General features: G+C 38.2%; 2 protein-coding genes across 6 annotated transcripts in view; one reads left to right on the top strand and one right to left on the bottom strand.

The window, feature by feature from the left end:
- The window catches only part of AKAP7 (A-kinase anchoring protein 7), an 85,572-nt gene that overhangs the window by 15,673 nt on the left and 52,349 nt on the right, over positions 1 to 17,550 (top strand). For all 5 annotated transcript variants that reach the window (XM_066179175.1, XM_066179173.1, XM_066179171.1 and 2 more), the window contains exons 5-6: positions 1,383 to 1,543; positions 8,037 to 8,149. In XM_066179175.1, coding sequence (XP_066035272.1) covers positions 1,383 to 1,543; positions 8,037 to 8,149 — 274 coding nt within the window. The remainder of the gene's footprint in view (positions 1 to 1,382; positions 1,544 to 8,036; positions 8,150 to 17,550) is intronic.
- Positions 12,964 to 15,408, bottom strand: MSH5 (mutS homolog 5). The gene has a single exon (XM_066180478.1). The coding sequence runs from the start codon at positions 15,406 to 15,408 to the stop codon at positions 12,964 to 12,966; it is 2,445 nt and encodes an 814-aa protein (XP_066036575.1).

The following is a 17,550-nucleotide window of genomic DNA, read 5'->3' as shown; positions in this document are numbered from 1 at the left end:
AATCTACTCCTGCTTATGTGTGAAGTAATCTGACAGGTAGAACCAGTATTAGATGGTGTTTTTGAAAGGTCTTGAAGTACAGCACATAGGGAAGACACAGGAACAGGCTTGTCTAACAGTGATAAGAGGGTAGGTAAGTGACTGACTACACTTAAAGTAAAATATCTTCGCCAAGGAACAAGTAATGGCGTTGTTTAAAATGGTTATTAGGAGCTAAAGTATTTCTAGCTTATAGATTAAAGCTCTGTAAAAAGACCACAGGAGAGCTCTATCAATGAAGGATATTTTGTCATGTAATCAACCTTCATGTGTTTCTTAACTTGGCCTAGGTTCCAGTTAATGCACAGTTCACATCAGGAGTCCACCTTGTCACACACAATGGTAATGTGTAGAGATTCTTGCAATTGTACAGGCTTCAATGAAATCATTTAACCCACTGTAGAAATCATGGTAATTGCTTTCATCCAGCTTGGACAAAAAAAGTAAACATACATCTTTTGAGCATTTTTAACCTATTACTGCCATCTAGTGTATATAAGTCTGCATCGATTTGGGGAAAAGATTAAATTCAGGTTCATTGAAAAGAATTGTGAGATGTGAGAGATCTTTTAGAAAACACTAAGAATGTTTACGTGGTTTTTGTTTAGAATTTGAATCCCTTTAAGTGCAGCTCAAAACAATTATTTCATGTAATTGTACATACACTTGATTTGGCTAATTAAGATGATAATTTAAAACTGTTTCTACCCTGTTAATGCAGTTATTGTGTGCATGCCTCTTAACTCTTACAGAAAGGTAAATTGAGATAGTACCTCTTTTAGTAACAGTTCTCCGTAAGCTTAATTGTAATTTCCATATAAGTTGATCATTATATATGTAATGTCACATCTGTTTATAATTTAACTAGCACTGTAGTAACCTTAGCTGAAGAAGAATATTAGTTCAACTGACATATTAGGAGAAGAAAAACCTTAATTAATTTAAAAATGGAAAACTAAATACTTCTGAGTAATCATCTTTAAATGGGATGCACAAAGTAATAGGGACACTGTCATATTATTGTCTGGATACCTTGAGGACTGAGATAAACTCTTTTGAGGAATTACATCTGCTGCTAAGTCTGCCTTATTATTTGTATGGTTTTACAGCACAGTGTATGAACCAGTTTACCTTTATAAAAAGGTGGTGGTAAAAATAATAATAATAGTAGTAACAATAACTGTATTGATAGGAAGTAGTGCAAAAGTACCATAGTTAATAAATTGACCATAGTTAATAAATTGATACTAAAAAATCTTTGTTACACTTATTGATATAATGATTAATAGCAATATTAACAGCAGAAATATATTTGACATTGGTATTTTCTTTCCTCTTGACAGAGCAGTTGGTGCTCTTTCAGACAGCAAGGTTTTTATAGACGATCTCCTGAAAGGAAAAAGAGTGGATTTGTCTTTTCAAGGCATTGATCACTTCAGAAATCAAGTTGGATTTGTGAATTTGGCAGAAAATGATCATACAACACTACTTAAGGAAATAGCAGGTACAACTTGTCAATCTAGTTTAAGTGTCTTGAAGACTTCTCAACAACCTAAATGAGAATGGAGCACAAAGATAAGTTGGTGCTAATTTAGTCAATATTAATTTACCTTTAACAACTGTAAATGCTACATAATTGATTTCCTGTCCTACTTTGCATATTTCAAAAGGATGTTAATGAATTACAGACAGTACGATTCTCTAATAACTTTTTATTTAGTATATGTAAAAAACATAGTGCAAATTTGTAAATGGTATGGAAAGACTCCATGTTACCTTGTTTTGGTCCCATTTTTATCCCTCTATGAGTCTATACTTAAACTATGTTGTTTACAGATATTTAATAAAAATTCTCAAAGAACAGTACTGTCTGTAATTCATTGGTGTCCTTTAAAACTATCCCGGCAATTCCAACTATTCCTTGGAAAGACTCTTTAAAAGAGTTTTTCAGTATTGATGAATTATCTTTTGTGCTCTGAGGAATGTGAGGTCACACCATTTTTTAATAGAGCAATAACCCATATAGGACATTTTGCAGAGTAGCAAAGACTGCTGCTGTCACACTACCTCTTTGCGGTCCAGTACAGAGGGAAAAATTGAACAAATCTTTATTAATACAGTGTTTTCTCTAGCAATTCATAAGTTTCATTTCTGAAGTGCAGCTGGTTTGACCTTTTACAAAGACTTCAGTTGAATTTATTAAGGAATCACTGTTTTGCTTCTTCAAGGTTATGTATGGCTTTTGCCATGTGCTAAGGTGAATTTTGGTTTTGTGTTGTTATTTTAGTTAATATAGTTATATTTAGTTACTGTAGTTATATTTAGTTAAATTAGCTTCTAAATGGTAGGAGACCATTTAGTTCCATCAATTATAAAGAAAATTGTTTGATAATAATAACATCTGAGGGCAGTCACTGCATGTCTGCAGATACCAGTGTAAAGGTAAGTTTGCCAGAGATGGAAGTCCAGGCAAAGCAGAGCTAATGTGAATCATCTGATTGCTCTGATTTACTGCTTACTTCCCAAAAACCCACTAAAAGACATAAACATTATTTAATTATCTACCAGGAATAGTGGTAAACTGTTCTGACAGATGTTTGAGGAGTATTTAAATAACTCTCTGTCAAAGTCTTTTTAGAAATTGTGTGCATACAGCGACAGGACTTTTAAAAAACTCTTTATTTCTTAAGCTTTGCTGCACCACAGAATATTTGAAGGACTGTTGTGGTTTAGTCCCAGCTGGCAGCTCAGTCACGCACAGTCACTTGCTCACTCTTGCCCAGCTCTTTGGGGGAGAGAACTGGAAGAGTAAAAGTGAGAAAACTTGTGAGTTGACATAAAGACAGTTTAATAGGGAAAGCAAAAGCCATGCACCCAAGCAGAGCAAAACAAGGAATTCATTCACCACTTCCCATGGGCAGGCACATATTCAGCCATCTCCAGGAGAGCAGGGCTCTATCACTAAGAGTGACTTGGGAAGACAAATGTCATCCTCCTTCCTTCTTCTTACCCCAGCACTATACATGCTGAGAGTGATACCATACAGTATGGAATATCTCTGTGGTCAGCTGGGGTCAGCTGTCCCAGCTGTGTCCCCTCCCAGCTCCTTGTGCACCTCCAGCCTGCTTGCTGGAGAGGTGGTCTGAGAAACAGGAAAGGTGTTGGCTCTGGGCAAGTGCTGCTCAGTAGTAACCAAGACATCCCTGAATGATCAAACCTCTTTTCAGCATAAATTCAAAAAATAACTCTATACTAGGTGTTAGGAAGAAAATCACCCAGCCAAAGCCAGCGCAAGTACGAAGTGAATTTGGAAAAAATTAATTGTTTGGGTTTTATTTTTATGTTGATGACTATATTGTAAATGCTGCTTGAAGCTGATAAAAGTGAATCCTGATTTTTACCCACAGGATTTTCAGATGTTGATTTTATGGATTAATGATGCATGTTGTGGTCTGACCACGAGAGGGAGCTTGTATTTCATGAACAGAAAAGTTACTCTTCTGTTTACACATGAAACACTTCATTTGCTTTTGGTACTTTGTTTTTAAGAAATGTTGATTTGTTGGCTTAAATATTTTACTATAATTAGGACTGTGCTGTAGTACAACAGCCAGGCTGACATGCAGTACAACTAACTTAGTAATTTTCCTTAATTTTGGTTGTGTGTAGATTACATTTAATTGGTTTCCTAGCAGTCCACACTAGAGAGCAAGAGAAACGGAAACGAGTCTTAATGCCCATCTTCTTCTCTAGATACATTACAGCTTTACTCAAGCATAAACTTACATTGCCACCATGCCAAAGCAATGTGGCCCCTTTGTGCAGCTACATGGAGAATTCAGCTGTGGTAAAATTAACATTTTTACCTTTGCCAGCTAATTTTTAGCCTATTCAGCTTGCCCATGAAGTTTACTGTATAGCTGCATAACTGTTGGCAGAAAAGATAGGAGCAGTGGCAGGCAGGGACCTAGAGAGGAGCAGTCTGTTCTGACAAGGATGATAGTTTATGAGCCTCTTTAAAAATTGTGAAACCACATATTTAGCATCCACTTGAGGGTGAATTGCATTGCCTCCCTTCAGGCAGCCTAGGGAAATAGTTTAATTCAGTTAATTTAGTTCACTTTAGTTACAGATGGCTGAAGCTATGATAAATGAATTTTGCTTCTTGTCAGTTGTTCTTAGGTCATTTCACATGATTAAAAAATAGGAAACTCAAAGGTAATTTTCCATTAGAACAACTGATTTGTACAAAGTGAACAAAAAGCTAGCAGTCCAAATTACTGTTGTTAAGTTAGGTGGGACTGGAGGTATAATTCCCTGAAATAATACTGAAAATGAGCACAGCAAATGCTTTTAGATTTTAATCTACATTCTTTTTCATATTGTGCTGCCAAACACTGAATTACAATAGCTCTGATAAATAGCTCGGTAAAATGAAGCAATATGCTTATTGTGATTTAAAAGAAGGTACTCTCACCCACTTCTTTTCGTGATCATAACAAACTAATAGGAAGTATTAGAATGGATTGAAGCCAGTATAAGAAGCAAGTTTTATTCGGAAATTCTACTTAGGTTTCTTTTTCAGTTTAGGACTTGGTCTTCACATTGTTACTGTCTTGTAAGGCTTACCTTATGTACTGACATATGTGCAGAGTGGGGATTGCCTGGCCCCACTGCTCCATAGATCCTACCTTATGAACGAGCTCATTTTTTCTTACATATACGTGTGTGGTGATGGAGAGAAACAAAACAACCCATGCATACTCCTGATGAGTGCTTGAAATAAGAGTATAGCTTGCTGATACGTGACAGGGGTCTGGGACAGTGACAGCTCACTGTAGAAAAGCCTAATACACAACCAACGAGCAGTGGGAAATCAGCTTGACTCTGGCTTACCTTTTGGCCCATCTCTTAAAAAACCCTAAGAACTTAATAATTTTAACATGGCTTAACCCGATAGCTCTAATGGTAAGTTATCTATGCTCAGCTTTTCTTCATTAACAAGTATAAAGTAAAAAAAATTCAATAAAAAGACAGAATACTGTTTCTAAGTTATAAACCTTTTAATTGAAGGAACATGGTTTTGAGACAAGCAGAGATGAATAGTCTGGAAGTAAACATACATATGTAGCAGCTTTTCTGTATCTAATGAAATCTTGGGAAAGAAGATGGCCATTTGTATTATGGAATATGGCTTAATATGCAATTTTACTATGAATTGTTCCGTATTGATCTAGCTGTTGAATTTTTGAGCTTTTCCCATACAAAGTGGTTCTGAGTAAGCTTCATAGATCACATTTCCATTCTAATTATAGGAAAAGAGTTGTCTAATGGATTCAGCTGCATCCACTGTAAGAGGCAGATGACATTCAGTAATTTTGACATTATAAAAAGAGGTACAAAATGATATTACAGAGTACTCCAAACTGCATGAAAGGCAGTCTGAAAGCTGTCCAAAAATTTGTTCCAGGAAGTCACTGAGCTTGTAAAAATAGCTTTAACATTTCTAGGGTATACTTTGAAGCTGCAAACATCAGTCAGCCTGAGGCTAATAAAGGAAAACATAGATTTTGTTTGATTTTTCAGTCTAAGTAGTAATGATAATGTCTGGAGGGAAGATGGAGGATACTCATTTGTCAAGACCCCTGGGCATTGTCTGTTTGTTTTTCTCATCACTGGCCTCTAATTTCTTTCAGTTTAGGTAGTGCCCATCATAAACTTTAACTTTTGTGTATTTGCCAGTCGACAAATCCACTTTTATGCTGTCTCACAAGCCTAGAACTTTCTCTTGCCCACAGCATCCATGTGTCCTTTCCAGTTTCTATTAAATCCTTTCTTGTAGCCACTTCTTCAAAGAGCTTCATGGATATTAATAGCATTACATTATCTTGTAACCTTCCTGTGCCCTCAGGCAAACATTTCTCTTTATTTCTTTTTTCCCTTCCACTAACTCAGATTTCATTCTAGTTCCATTATTTTTGAAGATGGAAACATTGTGTTAATTATGTTCATAAGTTACCTTAACCAGTAAAATGTCACATTTTCTGTACATGTCCAATTGTACAAAGCTGGTCCTATGTGTAGTCCCAGCAAGCCCAGTGTCTTGAGCCTGTGATGTTTAATATATTTATGCCATGACAAAGCTGTGTGAAAAGTCTGATGCCCGTGAGAACGTGTGTAGACACACACCTACACGCATGTAAATCTGTCAAGTTTAAAGTTGCAGCCTCTCTCTCTGTGCTTTTCTCTTCTGACCCAGGTTTTCATTGTTTTTACTTGATTGTAATTGCCAGGTATGAAAGAGGATTTTGGAAAGATAAATCAAACACATACCAAACAAAGCTATTTCACACAAAACGAAGACAGGCAGGCCAGTGGTTCTGTTCAGCAGGGCAAAGTGCAGGTGCCCAGCTGTCCCACCCACTTCCCACGCAGTCACAGCCCTGCTGAGATCCCTGGGTTCACAGTCCCGTGATCAGAGGCACATCGGAGGCACAAACCTCTGCTCTGATACTAAGCTCTTACCAGAGTTAGAAGGGGACACCTGGAGAGGTGCAGATCTTCATCAGCACAGATCCTAATTGCAGAGTGTGAGTCAAGACTGCATGGCCTAAGATGTGATGGCAGAAAAAAAAATATTTTTTTCAGGGAAAAAAAGACTGCTATGCACAAGACTGAGTCAGAACATCACATGGTAGTGTAAACCAGAGTCCAACAAGATTTACCCTTTGCTGGAATATCAACGTCAATGGATCCCCAAGCTGTGCTGTTCAGAGAACAGTTACAGGAGCCAGAAAGCTTAGTGGGGATTCAGTGTAAACTTAGAAATGTCTCCCACAGACAAAATGTAAAATCATACAAGCAGGTCAGCTGTACTTGTATTGTTTGCTTCCCAATGTGATGCTGTTTCTTCCAGGTGTCAGAAAAAGGACTGTTGAACTATCAAGCAAAAAAATAATATATTTAAATGAAGATACATTCTTTTGTTAAGAGCTGATTAAATTTATCTGATAGGATTGATAATTTTTCACCTATTTTTGATTGTATGAGTGAGCTAGACCTACACAAAGTGAAAAATTGGAAGTTGTACTTGGAAAGAAAAAAAGTTTAAAGTTTTGCAGTTTTTCTGTTTTTCAGCAATAGAAATACTCTATTTGCCAGTATTGTTTTTACCAGAGGTTTTTTAAATTTAATCTAAACCTTTTTTCAAACAGAAAATTTTCATGTTGAAAGTAGTTAATCTAAAAGAAACCATGGAACAGAATTCAAAAGTTACACTGAAATTTATTTCCAAGAAATTAAACATTACATTGGGCAGATGAGTTGCAAAACAGTAAACTAGGTCAGTGTTGTAGAGTTGTTTTGGCCTGGACTGCAAACAGATAAAAGTAAGAAAAAATAACATTAAAAGTAGGAAATTAGCTCAGAAGGCAAGAGTGAAGCTTTAAAACCCAAGCAAAAATCATCAGCGCACCTGGTATGTTCTCTAATGCCAGCATGTAAATCCAGCGCCTAAACTTAGAGCTTTCACTTCCAAGTTTCCTCTGGTCTGAGTGGGAGATTACCCAAATACAGATAATAGAATTCACCACAGAATACTGGTTTTGAATTGAGAATTCTGTTACGTACTCAAGAGTTTTCCTTAAGTTTCCCACACTCCCAGTGAGAGTGACTGCTGAACAGTGCTAATGTAGAGTTTCTATTTTGATAGAAAACTTAGACAGCATGAATAGCTTTCTAATTGCTATTATTTAACTGATATTAACTGCAAATATTTCACATGAAGTATTATATTCATTTTCACATGAAATAATACATACCTCTGAAGAAATAATATGTGCCTTTGAAATTAAGTAGAAATCTCCCAGCCTTTTTAGTACTCATCATCTTGTTTCTTTCATGTAAAGGAGCCATGACTAGAATTACATTTGAAAGCACATTTTAAGCATTATATTATGTAATATCTTTGTATTGATACACTTTTCTCCTCCCATCAGAGACTATGAGAAAGATATTTGAAGAAAAGGGGATCATGGCAGGAGAAGAAAGAACTTTTAAACCACATTTGACCTTCATGAAGTTGTCAAAATCAACAGAGCTGCGTAAGCAGGTGAGTTCATATTTCACATAGCTCAACAGCAATCTAGAAGGTTTAATTTGGAGATGGACAGTGTTGTTTATGCTGTAGCATCATATTTGCTACTTTGTAACCAGCTGAAGAGGTAAGACTTTAATATTGTTTTTTAAAGAAATAATTAATATATCTACCATATAAACAGTCCTATACTGTAACATACCACTCTTGATATTCTCGGTGCAGTAATAGCATGCTCTGTTTTCTGTTGGGAAATTAGGCAAGACCAAAGGATAAAAGTACTTGTTCAGAGTTGCAGAACTCCCATTAGGGGGTAGATTGTATGCATTCAGTTTGTTTGCTGAGTTTCGTTACTGTATGGGAGAAAACAAGCAAATGAACAGTGAAATTTCTGTTTGGATTATGCATAGTAGGCAGACTGTTAGTTCCCTCTACTAAATATGCTTTGGTGAATTTCAGAGTAATGAGGAAAAACTATACTTTTTATATATTTATAAAATATAATTTAATATATCCTCTATATTCTCTCTTGAATATAGAAGAAGATGACTGACAGCTAAATTGCTCTGATGGTGTCTGCTTCTTGCCTATTTATTAGTTTTTTTGACAAAATACACAAATCCATGAAAATAGGATATACCTGTGATTAAAATATATAGAAGCAATACTATTTTTAGTACCTATTTTTTATTTCATATTAATTTAACTATAGTACTGTATTATTTAACACAAGGTATACATCCATACATTTTTTATTGACATTCTGTAGAATGTTTTATGGGATTCTTTAACATTGACTAGGAAAATAATTTTCAGAAAAATATTTTAAATAAGAATTTAAGTACATAAAACTGATCTTTTAAGTTGATTTTTCCTTAATAGTGGGCATTAAAAAACATTTTAAAGTTTAATTAGAAATATCTCTAAAAATGCTGAAGGTGCACGTTTTAATTAAGTAGTATTTTGAAATCAGTAGTAAGAAGGTAGTGAGATTTGAGATACATCAAGAAAATCTGAGGGTATGCGTACTTGCTGTGAAGTAGAAAGAAGGACTTATCCACAGGATGCAGGTGGTATATCATAGATGTGAAATGTGTAAACTCACAGAAGCTTTTGCTTGAAATGAGAGTTGGGTTTTTAAAATGCTAATTTTAAAATTCCACAGATCTTCTAGAATATCAGCTGTTCAATGATTTAACTGGTTAAAACATCTGAGACAATCAAGGTGGGGTTTTTGCTATTCTATATTTTTGCTTTTTTTTGGCTGGTTGGTTGTTTCATTTACATTCATCTACCTTCCATGAAATATTAGCCAGGATACATCCTTTCTGTGTTCTGATATTCACTGCTGCTGACAGAACCAGGTCAATGTCATTCCAAATTATCTTCCCGAGCCCTCCATAATGCTGGATAATGTATATGATCTACTGTAAAGAAAGATACTATGTATTAAAAATGTGTACATTTTTCTCTGTCAATTCAGTGTCAGGCATAAGCATCAGTCTTTACTATAACTATTCTTTCACTGTGTTCCTGCATTTGGTTAGATAGTCCCATGTGTTTACAGAAAAACAGTAAATAAAATATATATATCGTAAAAGGAATAATTATTTTACGGTACATTTTAATATGACATCTAATTGCATTTTCATATAATATATGAACAATATGAAAAGCAAGAAAAGGGAAATGGATGAAGGTTACATGAGCAAGCTTATAAAAGAACAAATAGTACTGAAGTGTTTGAATATAGTTCTCAGCCATAGCTTTATAACTAAATTAATTTCTTTTTTAAATGTATGCTTCCTTATTTGAAACAGTATTCTGTTAAGTCACCCTCCTCTCAATGACATCTAAATTCCACCGAAGTTATATTTTGGAGAAAAAAAAAATCTGTTTTTTTAAACCTTAATACAGGCATTTTGAAATGCATCTATTCTGAAGAGATTTTAACTTTCCAAAAGTTAAAAATTATATTTACAAAGCAAAGAGTTTTAGAATTCAGAACTAGTAAAGATCTCAAGAAATCAGGTTTTCACTTTGAAGGCATGTCATTAAGCTAATAATGGTAAATCTAAAAATTTGGAAATATATTAAGAATAGATGAAAGTGTAAAATAAAGTGGATTAGAAAAGAGCTATCTGTTTTTTACTGTACCCCCTTCAGCTTTTCAGATTAAAGGACTTATTTACCTACTCAGAAGTGGGACCGACTCGTTCTTTATGCTTAGTAGGACCTTTCTCAGATTTGATGTGCCACTAAAAACTTTCCCAAGAACAGGAGGTATATAGTGTACTCCAAGATGTCCTTGTGGAAGGTGACAAATGGATGTAATTTACTTGCAGATGTTCAGCTATTTCCAGAATTATTTGAATGATAAGAATCCTGGGTTAGTATCATTATCTTCTATGCAAAGAACCTAATGAAGTGCAATAAAAGAAGCAACTGGAGTTTTGCATTTGAAGATAATGTTTCTATTCCTGCTTCCCTCACTTGCCTCTTAAGTTGCCACCAGTCAGTCACAAGCCCTGTTTTGCATTTTGTCCAGATTCCTGTTTATTTCAGGGGGTATTGTGAGGCACTTCATAAATGCTGAATGATGTTTGAAGGTCCTTTGATACCTAGTACTGCCAGAACTGCAAATTCTGTGAAATGAATTTCGTAAGTAGAAGACGACTGACAGCTAAATTGCTCTGATGGCATCTGCTTAATTAGTGCAGAGTATGTCCCTAGCCTAGACATTGGTTGACAACAAAAAATGCCAAAATTACAAATGATTAATCTTTTGTGTATTATAATCTGTTGTAAGTTTTGTACAAATATATTCTCTTTTACTAACTATACATGCAGTATCTTTAAGATGCTCCATGTATAGCTGGTAAAAGAGAATATATTACTGAGAAAAATGTTTGTATTTGCAACACTTCCAAGTATTGCTCAAGGCCTGATTCACTGTTGCCATTCACTTCAATGGTAACATCATCATGATACCAGATATTATGCAGACAGTATTATTATGACTGCACTGGAAATAGCACAATTCAATAATTTGTTATTGTACTTTGTAATGTAAATTATGTTAAAAGACTGTCACTTTCCAGTTTCTTACAGAAATAACAGAAGGTACTTATTTGGTAACCATAATAGTTTCTTTTATCATCAAGGAGGAAATTCCTTACTGAAACAAACTCAAAGCAGCATCCAGTTTCAGATTGTTTAATGTACGCTGATATTCATCTTTTTGCTATTTTCAGCCATATTTACCAGATAACATGTTTAATACTGATAATTATAAAGGGATTTAATTTCTTTTTAAACATTATTTTCTCTCATTTGATATTTTTGGCTTCTTGAAATAACATATAGATGAGAGATGTATAAAATGTCTTTTATTTGCCGTAATGTAAGTGGTTAGAGCAAGTTTTGGCAGACAATAAGCTATCTGATGTCTCCTCTGTCTTACTAACATGAGGAATCGCGGACACTTGTCTGGCTGCAGGAAAAATTATTGCATTAACATTGACTAGGAAAATAATTTTCAGAAAAAAAATTTAAATAAGAATTTAATTACAAAAAACTAATCTTTTAAGTTGATTTTTTCTCAATAGCGGGGCATTAAAAACATTTTAAAGTTTAATTAGAAATATCTCTAAAAATGCTGAAGGTGCATGTTTTAATTAAGTAGTATTTTGAAATCAGTAGTAAGAAGGAAGTGAGATTTGAGATACATCAAGAAAATTTGATGGTATGCATACTTGCTGTAAAGTAGAAAGAAGGACTTATTCACAGGATGCAGGTGGTATATCATAGATGTGAAATGTGTAAAGTCACAGAAGCTTTTGCTTGAAATGAGAGTTGGGTTTTTAAAATGCTAATTTAGATGCCATATTTAGATGTGGCTCTTTTGTCATTAATTCGGTAATGAATTTTTCTTGCATATGCGTGCATAAAATACTCTGTTCAGCAAAGATCCTCTGCATGACAAGAGAAGTGAAAGGGAATCCTCTCTTTGTGTTACTAATCCTCACATGTTAATAATTTAAAATAGAATAGAAAATGTAAATTTCTTTCTTACATTTCTAGATATTTAATTTTTGCCTTTATTTATACCCATGTGGCGTAGACACACACTATGTATGATACAACTGTATCATAAAGGACCTTAAAGAAGAGAACAGTTCTGAGTAAAACCAAGGCACTTCTATTTATCAGTCCCCACTCAATCTGACCATCAGCATTCTTTTTATAATAACTCCTGGGATCTCCAGCAGTTGGACAGAAAAGATGGTATAAGAAAAGCCAGAGTCATTAAATCCTTCTGCATTGCCACTCACCAGCCTGTATGTCAGTGGTTTGTATTGTGATAACTGTTAATTGTTGGTACAAGAGCCTGAGCCACGTATTTGTTTGGAGTCTTTGATGCTGATCCTAAAATGGCTGAAACCATCACTTTGGCACAATATGAAACAATATGAAACATCCCTTTAATAGTCTTCTAAGACCAGTAGAAATGTGTTGTGATTTTTCTACAGTATATTTTTTAAATCTGAGGTTCCAACAACAAGGACAGAAAATGCAGAAACTGAGTGACCCAACAGCTGGAAGAGGTTCTTAAAATTCTTGCTCTTCATACAGTCATATGGTACATCAAATTGCAGGGATATGTGAGTACTTGGTTTAAACAAGAAGAAGAAGGAAGAACCTAACTACAGACAGTTTGTTACAACCTAAATGTGCTGTGAGGTGTTATGTCATAGTGATCATTCTTTAAAGTACCAGACTCTCAGCTGTAGACATGATGCAGTCTTATGCATTTACACATACTCTTGCTACAGGACTGAGGCTGCAGAAGGCAACACCTCTTTAGACATGAACTCTTCCAAGTCCACTTGGGGATCGTCAAGGTCTATGCAAAGAAACTTTTCCACAACAGACTTGCATTTTTCCATCCTATCAGCTTTTGAAGGATCATCAAGACATTTGATAGGTTTTCCGGTGCGAATCAGTTCTGATACTTCCACTCCTCTTTCAATAATTTTGGCTGGCATTCCTGCTATTGTAGCAATATTGGCAGCCTGACTAATGGTGGACATGCCCTGTTTGATCTGATAGAAAAATATCAACTCCTCTCCATCCTGATGGGTCTCCAAGGTCAGGTACTCGAGAAGAGGTGTATCAGGCAGGAGTTCTAGCTGCATTAAACTGTGAAAATTAGTGGAGACAAAGACCTGTGGACACTGTGTTCCTTGTCTGATCCAGTACCTCAGGACAGCAGCCAGAAGGGACAGGCCATCCAGTGTGTTGGTCCCTTTACCAAACTCATCAATAAGTACCAGGGACCTCTCTGTGGCATTGTTTACAGCCTTGGCAACCTGGTTAAGATCAATCATGAATGTGGAGAGCCCTACAGAAACTGATTCCCTACTGTGGATTCTTGTGTAAATCCCATCAACTACTCCAATCTCTGCCTCTGCTGCAGGGACGTAACTGCCGATTAGGGCCATGAACACTATAAGACCTACTTGCTTTAAGTAAACACTCTTTCCAGAAGAGTTGGGCCCTGTGATGATCTTTATTCGTCCGGTAGCATCGCCGCTGTCCACAGGATTGGCCACGAAAGTCTTTGCACATAGTTCCATGAGTGGATGTCTTCCGTCTTTGATGTGGAAGCCGTGGCGGTGAGTAAAGCGAGGTCGGCAGTAGGCGTTCTCCCGGGCCATCGCTGCAAAGGCCAGCAGCACATCCAGGTGCGCAGTGTACTCAATCACACTGTTAAGTACTTCAGACTTCTCCAAGATCCTTGTTTGCAGCTGGTGCATGATGAGTGTTTCCTGGTCCCTGATCTCAGACTGCAAGTCACCCAGCAGGTTGTCTAGCTCCTTGGTCTGGGCACTTCTGTAGTACAGTTTATCTTCTGACAAAAACATGAAGTCCAAGCCTTCAATTTCGAAATCAGTCTTGTCCACCATATTTGGTAGGCGTTCAATGGACAGAAGGAACCCAAGCAAAGGAATGTAGATCACAGAACAGGCAGGAATCTGACTGTCCAAAGTCTCCAGTTCTTTTCGTGCTACTTCTGTAAGGAAGTCTGGTAGTCCCATGAGCTTTCGTTTCTTCTCATCAACCGTGGCATCTACATTGGGTCTAACAGTGAAGCGGTTCTCTGAGAGGCTGCCCTCAAAGTCTACCACTTTGCTTATTAGGTTAGCAATGTAGTGCAGATCATCAGTGAAGACACGTGAAATAGTCTGAAAAAGTTCAATAGTGTTGGGAAGAGAACGACATGTGTCTCTAAGACACACTGCATTGTATGCTGTCTTATAAAGCGCTTGCCAGTCACTAAGTTTTGTGTTGGAAAGAGTCATTCTCTTTAAAATAAGAGGCACATTTTTAATATTCTTGAGGCAGTTTTGAAGAGTGCGGACTGTTTCATGGTTCTGAGCCAGCAGGAAGAAGTTGATAACATCCAGCCGTTTGTTCAGCTCTGTCAGGTTCCGAGTAGGTCGTGTGAGCCACAACCTCAGCAGTTTTTCCCCCCATTTGCATCTGCAACGGTTTAAAATTCCATATAAGCTAAATCCTTCTTTTAGTCCACTGGATAGCTTGTACACAGAAGGATGCATGTCACTTTTAAATATCTGCAGGACACAGTAAGTGTCTTGGTCCATATTCACAGTGTCTGACAGCACAAATTTTTTAAAGGCCAAAATAGGAACTGCTATGCTGCTGTCTTCGAGTTCAACTCCAACCCTTCTTCTGTCTAGAAACTTAAGGAGGCCCCCTAAGGCTCGTATCATGAGTGGACTCTCAAAAGGGATGACTGAGGACAAATAGAGAATTTTCTCTGTGGCAGTCATATGGGATGGGATAAATGGAAATTCCCTAGACAGGATCCGTTGCTTGCTGACTTCTAGACCAAAATCTATGTTAGGAAACAGGACAATTTCTGGTTTTCCTATGTTCTTATCACCAGCAGTAGCTGTTAGGTTGGTCAGGAATTTGGCAATATTCTGGTCCTGTTTTGCACTGGTCACTATGCATTGAGGGTTAAGTTCCCCAATCACTTTCTGCAGTAGCTTGAGGTCTTCGTTATCAGGTATCTCAGGCATGAAGTAGACTGAGCAATCTTCTGTATCATAGTAAGTAATTGCCAGCTGCCCTGCATACCACAAAACAGACATATGTATCTCTGAGCCCTCTTGCTCATCCTGCTCCTCTTGCTCAGGCCCAAGCGGTGGTGGCAAGGCACAGCTCGTGGCTGATGTGGCACTCATTCTGTTGGCAAGAGGTATTTTCTTTACAGCTCATCCAAAATGTCCTGAGAAGTAACTTTAATTGACAACAGGAGGTTAACACTCACTCTTCCAACCCTGAAGAATCTAAGATGCTAACAGGAATTAACGATAAATGTTCAAGTGAAAAGATGCAGCCAGCAACTACAGCCACCATCGACTTCCAAGGAAGGTGTAACAGCTGACTACCAGCATTAGTTTTACAGTTTTTCTTTGTGTCCTTTATTTTTTTTAAGTATCTATGTACACCCAAGTACCCATAAATACAGTAACATGCACGGGTATGTATATCCATGTAGAAAACCATCCTCCCTTAGAGGTTCGTGGCACGCACCCGCGCTGACCATGGTTCCTCTCAGCAGTGCAGCCCCATAGCCTGGCCGTCATTTCAGGGTTGCAGGCCCATATTCATGTTGCACAATCACACAGCACCAGTTTCCATACAAGCACATAAGGGATCGGACATACCAATCCCTGTCAGCACCTCATTTGCAATCCTCACCACAGACGGGCAGCTCGTCCCAGCTGCTGCGCCTTCCTGCAGCCCAAAAGCGTTGTGCTGTCCCTCTTCCCTTCCTGTCCGGGCGGGAGCTCCCCGCTCCGTCGGGAGGGCCCGTCCGGAGGCCCGGACCCGCCTCTGCAGCCGGGCCGCGCCCACAGCGGCCCAGGGCCGGCTGGCGGCTCGGGCGCCCCGTAGGGTGCGGCCCTCGGGCCTCCTGCGGGCCCCGCCTGCATGGAGTACCCCGGTGCTGTGCTGGCGTCTGGGGTCTGGCCCACGGAGCTCGGAGCTGCTTGCGTCTCTGCTACTTGCGCCGGCACCACTGGAGCCTTCCTGCCCCCGGTCCCACACCTGGTTCCTGCCCCCGGTCCCGAGGCTGACTGTGGCAGTAGGCATGGGGACTGCATGGGGTTCAGCTGCTGGGATAGCAGGCTGCACCTTCCCAGAGACACCAGAAGAAAAACCAGACATTGCAGGGCTCCCAAAGGCATTCTCCCAGGTGCTCTGGCAGTCCTGCAAGAGCTCCTCGTGCCGTGCCTCTCCAGGCCCACGTTCCACAGCCATATCCTTTACAGGCGTCATCCATTACAGTGCTTCCTCCAGAGGCAGATGCCTTCCTCCTCCCCTTCCAACACCAAACGCTTCAAAGTGGCCTCTCTAGTACTCTTGTTTCCCACCCTCCCCCATTACAGCTTATCTTTATTATCAGTATCTGTACTATCCCCATGTGGTAACAACTTTTCTCTTGCATCTCTACTGCTCCAGACCCTTTCAGTTAAGAAATGAGCCATGACCTTCCCGTGCACCCGCATTGCTTCATCTTTTCACATCTCACTGCAAGCAGCACTCCAGAAATTGTTTCAGTTACTAAAAATATCATAGTTTTCCCATGGCTGCTTTTCCAAATACTTTTCAGTAGTGAATCACAAGCACAACTCAATTCCTGAGCATTCAGCATTTGATTCACACCTTCCCAACCTGTCTTTGACAAGCAACATCCCAAACTCTTGTAAATGTTATTTTTTTTTATTGCAGCATGAAGCTGTGATTTTTATCTTTTCTTCATTTCATTCCAGAAGTACTCAAGGTTTCACAGTTTGACAAGTGCGCTCCTGGCTGAAAAGGTCTTTTTTATTGCTAATTGATGTCTAACTGTATTTCCAAGAAGTGTCGGCTAAAAAGCAAGGAATGATTTAATGTCTGAATAACCTTAGTACATAAGGACTAGTCTAGCCACAGAACATAAAATTCTAAGTAATTACTGTGAGGACAGAATAAATGTAGACTTCCACAGAGATGTAGACTCCCAGATTTCCATTTCCTGAAATGAAAAGCATCCACCACTAGATGTCATCATGTCAGAGATTAAGGAAATGAAAAGATATTTGTCTTTCACTAGAGGAGACTTTTCACAGTGATGAGAAGCCACAGGCAAACCAGGAATTTGCAGCTGTTGGGGACGTAAAGCCGAGGGCCCAGGATGTTGTCAGGCTGCTTGTGCAAATGCATGGGGGGTGTGCAGGGGGAGAGGTTGGAGAAGAGCACAAAAGAGGAGTGGACGGTGTGGGCTGCAAAAGGGGCCAGTCCTGTTTAAAATGAGGCTGGTGGGCGCAGTTGTCCAACGG

This window comes from Chamaea fasciata, unplaced genomic scaffold (genome assembly GCF_029207755.1).
Source record: "Chamaea fasciata isolate MVZ Bird 193981 ecotype frontalis unplaced genomic scaffold, bChaFas1.0.hap1 SCAF_3, whole genome shotgun sequence".
Classification (NCBI taxonomy): Eukaryota; Metazoa; Chordata; class Aves; order Passeriformes; family Sylviidae; genus Chamaea; species Chamaea fasciata.
Note: the sequence above shows the minus strand (reverse complement) of the source record. Positions and strands in the feature narration are given on the sequence as shown.